Below are 6,942 nucleotides of genomic sequence, written 5' to 3'. Positions count from 1 at the left end.
TGATTGTAACTTTTTTTTATTCACATTAAAGCATCCCTTAATCATTAACCCACCCACATGTCATTCCAAACCTGTATGATGTTCTTTTTTTATGTCGAGATATTTAGCAGAATGTTGAAGCTGCTCTTATCCATACAGTGAGAGTGGATGGGGATCAGGGGATGTCAGGCTCCAAAAAACTCAAACAAATACAAATAACAAATAAAAGTATCCTACCTATGCATCTCATTTGCTCTATTGCAAGCCTTTTAGTGCCATATAATTGCTTTGAGTAAAGAACAGTCCAAAAATGAAACTGAAAATTTGACCTGATCTGGCCACAGAAGAAATTCAGTCATACAGGTTCGGAAACAAAATATGGGTAGGTGAATGATAAGAGAAATTCTATTTAAATTCTTAATGAGTGAAACAAACCCTTAAAGCAGTGGTACACAACCAGTGTTTTCCATAAACTGTTTAGACATTGGTGTAGTCAGTGGGGGGGCCTTGTAGTAAAAAAGTTTGAGTAAAAAAAAAAAACACTGCCTTAACACTTTTGTAATAGAAAACTCTATAAAAAACTATGTAAAACTCTATCCATTTATCATCTACTACATGTAAAGTTTCAGCAGAAAAAAAGCCTCCAAGGGTGAACATATGTCGCCAGCTTGGTTCAATGAATGAGATGGCACATAAATATAGTTAGAAAGTAGCTACACTAAATTTGAAATGGTTTGTCTCATTCTAAAAATGACATCTCAACATCGCCACCTAGTGGGATTAAGTGGAAACCTTTTCTTTCCCAAACAACTTTAGATTTAAAATTAATTAATAGCCTGAAATGTCCAAGTGAACCTAAAGATTCTGATCCCACTTGTAGACAACCAAAATAATAAACATTTCTTTTCAAACGTACGACTTACTTTCTTCTGTGGAATGTAAAGGATGGTACTCTGAAGAAGTCAAGTCAATTTATTTAGAGCACAACAGTAACACAGCCATTGTTGATCCAAAGTGCTTTACAGTAAAAGGTTACCTAAAAATCAACAGAGATCAAAAAATAAAGGGGAAAGATATAAAATATAAAATAAAAGACAAATATGTATATAAAAACACATCAAAAGTTCCATACACAGCATTACTCATATAAAAGAAGCTGGTTACAAGATCTTAATGACCTAGAGCATAATAACGTCATTTCATATAATTAAATAACAAAAAACAAATGTTAAACTGTAACTATGCTTCCACTATTCGAGCTCACTGACTGGTTTAAAAATGAACCGCCAATTTATTTTAGATATTTTTGCTGCATATGCTACAGGACTACAGCAGTTGTGCCAAGCGGTGCCATGCAGCCAGTTATTTTCTGTTCATTGCCAGTTCATTCAATAAAAACAGTTAACAGTCTAGCTTCTGAGTAAGTTATTAACCCAACAATAGCAGGGTCAGTTAATTTTGTTGCAGTGGGCCGCGCAAACATATGTGTTTGGTTGTGTGGGCCACGAATTGAAAAAGGTTGGGAACCACTGACCTAGAGGTTGTGTATGGCTGGATAAGGTCACAGATTTGATCCGGGATTGACTTATTCAGTGCCTTATATACAATAAAGGACCTTAAAATCAACTCTGAATTTGACAGGGAGCCAGTGCAATGAAGCAAGAACAGGAGTAATATGCTCCCTCTTTTTTGTTCCTGTCAACAATCTGGCTGCCACATTTGAACAGTCTGAAGCTGAAATAGAGTGCTTTGAGGAAGGCCGACATACAGAGAGTTACAATAGTCTAGCCTTGAAGAGATTAGTGCGTGGATGACAATTTCAAGATCTTTTCGAGAGAGAAAATGTTTTATTTTCGCAACAGATCTGAGGTGGAAGAAGCTACTCTTTACAACTATGTTTACATGCTTATCAAATTATAGTAATGGATCGAAATGGACCCCTAGATTTTTTACATGGGGTTGTAAGTTATCACTAAGGGAGCCTAACCTACTTGTAAGAGTAGTATTGAGTGCAGCGGGGCCTAACAGAAGCACCTCCGTTTTGTAAGTGTTTAGTTGCAAGAAATTGTTAGCCATCCAAGTTCTCACTTCCTCAAAACATGACAAAAGAGGTTGTAAAGAGGAGTCATTTTTGAGTTTGATAGGAAGGTAAAGTTGTAGGTCATCGGCGTAGCAATGATAGTTAATACTATATTTCTGTAGAATGGAGCCTAGGGCAAGCATGTAGATTGAGAACAATCAAGGGCCAAGAATAGAACCCTGAGGAACACCATAAGGTACGGGTGCAGAAGGCGAGGTGAATGTCCCAATATTTAGTGGAAATGTCCTACCCTTTAAATAAGAGGTGAACCACTGTAATGCCAGGACTTGAACCCCTACTGCATATTGTAGTCGATTCAAGAGGATGTCATGGTCAAGAGTGTTGAAGGGTGCACTCAAATCTAACAGTTTCAAAATGGCATATGACCCTGAATTGATGGACAACAAAAGATCATTCATAACTTTAAGCAAGGCTGACTCTGTACTGTGAAGTGGTCTAAAACCAGATTGGAAATTATCCAGAATATTAAAAGCATCCAGGTAAGAAGTAAACTGTGAAAGCACTGCTTTCTCTAAAACCTTAGAAATAAATGGGTGTTTAGAAATTGCCCGATAGTTACTAAGAACAGATGGAACGAGGTGAGATCTTTTTAAAAGAAAAATACACTTGAAGTCAATGGGAACAGATAATATATGATTACCAAAATACTTCAAAATAGATCATTCACAGAACAATGAGCATCATTCAGCTTTGGAGCAAATGATGACAAAGTTGAATTCTCAGCTGAACCAGAGTAAACGATTTTAGAAGGTTGGACTTTCATTCAAACATGATGCTTTTGTACAACGTTTCAGACCATCATCTGCTGATAACAGAGAAACCCAAAAGAGTGAACACTATCAAATCTCTAGTCAAACGATTTAATTTAGCATATTAAAAGCAACAGAAAACAGCTGGCAATACTGACATGACAGCAACATGAAATCAATTTCAACAACATCATCAAACGCTATACTCAAAAGGTTTTCTCTGGACATGAAGATCATCATGTGACTTGTTCAATTGTTCAGCGTCTCTCATTCCTGCCCACGGGGGTCTCTCAGCATGGCAAATATTAGATGTCTCTATCATCCAGCACAGCACATGTCCTGATCACCAGGGAAACCCTCCCATGAGTCTGTCCTATAGCTTCAGATCTGTTCAGTTTGGCTGCTGAGGCAGAAACACCGTCGCCTCAACTATTATGAACGCGCATGTGATTCAAACAGGTGTGGGCATTTTTAAAGCTACGTGCACACACAGGACAGTCAAAGGGAGGCAGTTTCAGATGCACGCGGCTGTGGTTCCTCAGAGTCCCGTCATTGTTGAAGCATTTCCCGCACTGCGCGCAAACGTATGGCTTCTCCCCTGTGTGAATGAGCATGTGCACCTTTAGCCGTGAATAATGGATGAATAGTTTTCCACACTGTGGGCATGCGTTTGTCCCAGGACCTTTGACTCTTCCTCGTCCCCATTCTCTTCCCCTACCCTGCCTGACCTCTCTACTGGATGCCGTGTGACGTAGGGGGTTGACTACAACGTTAGATATACCCAGATGAGAATTGCCAGTAATAGTTTCATTCCTGACTGATCTTGAGTCTGTGTTTTGACGAGCGATGTTGTAGTTGACATGAGCTATGCCTGATTCAGGACAAGAAGTCTTTAACTCAATTTGGCTTATTTTACTGAGAGATAATTGCAAGGTTTTATCCTTTACATTCATTTGTTCGGCTGATTGTAGATCAGTGGAATTTGGTATACTGAACACTTTAGGATCAGACTTGTGGTTAATATTGGTAGTAGCTGGTAACTGAGCAGTGCAGTGAGGTAATGGACTGTAGACGGATGTGTTAGCATCGGTGGACTGTGAATCGAGACTTTCAAAAGGCTCTGTTTTCACACCACAAGGAAATTCGTTTAAAGGTGAGGTTTCTAAGTCTTTATCTGTGTGAGCCAGTGTGTTTGGTAACTGGAGATGGGTTATATCAATGTCTGATTCGGTCACCAGAAGAGCACGGTTGGAGGACTCTTCTAATTTTGTGCTGGTGAGCTGTTCGGTTTGTACCTGGTTCTGATTCTGATAGATCTCTGTAGGCATGGTTTCAGGTTCAGTGCTAGAAGTCCACTGTAGATGCGGTGGTGGAGATGATGGGGCAGGGTCTGAAGTAGCTGGACCTGTAAAATAGGAAACGTGTGACGAGATCAGGTGGGAAAAATAGTATCCAAGACACTAAACTAACTCATACTGAAGATTGGTAAATAAACATGTTTTGCCATGATTTGTGTTGCTGTAAGTCAGATTTTACAGAAAATTGTGTAGTGTATGATGTTCGGAGACCTTAAGTCTGATCTTCAGTCGTTTAGTGTATGATGCCTAGTGGTTTAAAATAATAAAAAAAACTTAAAAAAAAAATAAATAATTAATGTAGTTTATTCCTGCTTAACTTAACTACATTCTACCGTTCCAGACTCAAACATAGCTTTTTAATACAACTGAATATACAGTTCCAGGCAGAAATTTGAGTGTATGCTTTTATCAAGATCTTTGATTTAAACGCTTTAATACGAATTCAACAGATTCTAACATTTTCACATTCAAAAATAGTTCTAGATACACGGACAAAGTTGTTTTCTTCAAGTGCCAGTGGTTTAGCATTAAAATTATTCTTTCTAAACAAGCATGGTTTACCTCAATTAATACGGATTCTAATTTATTATAAGCATTAACAGACCAATTTATAGTACATTCCTATCAAATGTATATATTCCTGTTGCTTAAACAGTAGAACATGGCCTAAAACTGCCATTTTATCTGGCTGTAGTACACTATTTTTGTCTAGTTTTAGGTTTAGGCGATACTTTGGTATATATTTACCCCTCCTTTGACAATACTACCTACCTAGAATAATCCTGAAACTTGTTATGGACATGTCTATATGTAAATTTTCCTGTTCCCCTACGTGAAATACGTTATTTGAAAGTAAATTAAACATTTACATTCACAAACATAACAGTAACTAGATTAGATATTACTAACTTCCCAAACTACATTAACCATGAAGAAACCACCTGTTTCTTTTATTTAGATTTTTATTTTATTATTTTTGTAACTATTTTTTGTAACTTTGTAACATTATTTTGTTTGATTATTATTATTCTGTTGTAACTATGGTGTTTTGGCAGAAATGGTAATTTCCCTAAAGATAGTTAATAACGGCTGACAGGACGCGTCATTATTGTCTGTGAAGGGTCAGTATACCGTTAGACTCGACGAGTTTCTCGATCTTCTTCAGTCTCTGTCTCAGATACTCGTTGTCCTTCTGCACACTGTCCAGCTCTTTCTCATACTGCCGGACAGTCCCGCCGATCATCTCCATGATTTCGTTCAGCGTCGCCTTTAAGCGCTCCGTCAGAAACGTGTTGATGACCTCCAGCTTGGTCATTTTGCTGCTAACTTAGCTCGCTGTTATTTTATTTCGGTGTAACTTACAGTACAGCAGAATGTAAACATAAGCACCTGTGGTCATATGACCATCTATATGTCACAGAAATAAACCGATTCAGCAGTGATCAGCGCCAACCAAAGGATAGGAGTCGAAGGTACAGAAAGAACTGTTTATACTTCTGCTCGTCCTCCTCCTCCTTCTCTTCATCCTTCTTCTTCTCTGGATGGTGGGTTGCAAACCAACTAGACAGATGCAAACACCACCTACAGTCATTGCTCTACCAGTTTGTGGTCAAATATTTAAAATACAGCACTAAGAGAATTATTTAATTCCAGAAGCTTGTAATCCTGTTCATATTTTGTACATCAAATTAATGTTCTACTGTTTCTTTTTCTAACAAATATTACAAAGACCCGTGTGTTGTTTGTTGAGTGGGGCGTTTAGTCATTCTTAACCTTTTAACTTACACCCCTAAAAAAAATATTTAACTTACAATTATTGTAGACATCTAATAAATAGCCTTTTAATTTATTCAAGATTTAAAACTGACATGAGCTGTCAGTCCATGATAAATCTTGGTTTAAATTCTGAGAACTATAGTGCCTTGCAAAAGTATTCATCAAAAGTATTTTATTTAATTTTATTTAATTTGTTTTTATTACTTTTTCCCCCACATCATTCTACACTTCATACACTATAATGGCAAAGCTAAATAAATAAATAAATAAAACCGGCTTTTAACATCTTTGCAAATGTATTAACAATAAAACCAACTTATCTGGGACAGTTGAAATTTAGATCAGGAGCATTCATATTGCTTGTAGATGTTACTACACTTCAAGTGAAGTTAACCTGTGGCAAATTCAACTGAATGGGTCTGATTTGGAAAAGCTCACATGACTTAATAAAAGGTCTAACAGCTGAAAATGCATATCAGAGCAAAAACCAAGCCCTGAGGTCAAAAGAACTGCCTGTAGAGCTCAGAAACAGGTTTGCATCAAACCACACATCTGGGGAAGAGTTCAGAAAACATTCTGCTGCATTAAAGGTTCACAGAATCATGTAGCCTCCATTAAACATAATGGAAGATGTTCGGAAGAACCAGGACTCTTCCTAGAGCTGGCCTCCTGGCCAAACTGAGCAACTGATGGAGAAGGGCCTTGGTTAAACTGATGACCAAGAAGCTGATGGTCACTCATGATCATATAAGCAGACGGGAGAAACCTAGAGAATGACAAACATCGCTGCAACACTCCACCAATCTGGGCTTTATGGCAGTGGCCAAACTCCTCAGTGAAGAAGACACGCTTGGCATTTGCAAAAAAAAAGCACCTAAATGAAACTCTGACAGTGGGAAGCAAACTTTTCTGGTCTGATGAGCCACAATTTCAAGCATCATGCTTGAAGGAAAACCAGTTGTGCTCATCACCTGCAGAG

General features: G+C 37.9%; 1 protein-coding gene across 1 annotated transcript; it reads right to left on the bottom strand.

The window, feature by feature from the left end:
* Positions 1-933: 933 nt before the first annotated feature.
* Positions 934-6,119, bottom strand: LOC127952034 (zinc finger protein 32). Its single transcript, XM_052550282.1, has 2 exons — positions 5,319-6,119; positions 934-4,234 (listed from the first exon to the last, which is right to left on the bottom strand). The coding sequence occupies exons 1-2, from the start codon at positions 5,500-5,502 to the stop codon at positions 3,255-3,257; spliced, it is 1,164 nt and encodes a 387-aa protein (XP_052406242.1). The 5' UTR covers positions 5,503-6,119; the 3' UTR covers positions 934-3,254.
* Between the last annotated feature and the right edge of the window lie 823 nt (positions 6,120-6,942).

Source organism: Carassius gibelio, chromosome B3, assembly GCF_023724105.1.
Source record: "Carassius gibelio isolate Cgi1373 ecotype wild population from Czech Republic chromosome B3, carGib1.2-hapl.c, whole genome shotgun sequence".
NCBI classification, from domain to species: domain Eukaryota; kingdom Metazoa; phylum Chordata; class Actinopteri; order Cypriniformes; family Cyprinidae; genus Carassius; species Carassius gibelio.
This window is presented reverse-complemented; position numbering and strand designations above follow the sequence as displayed.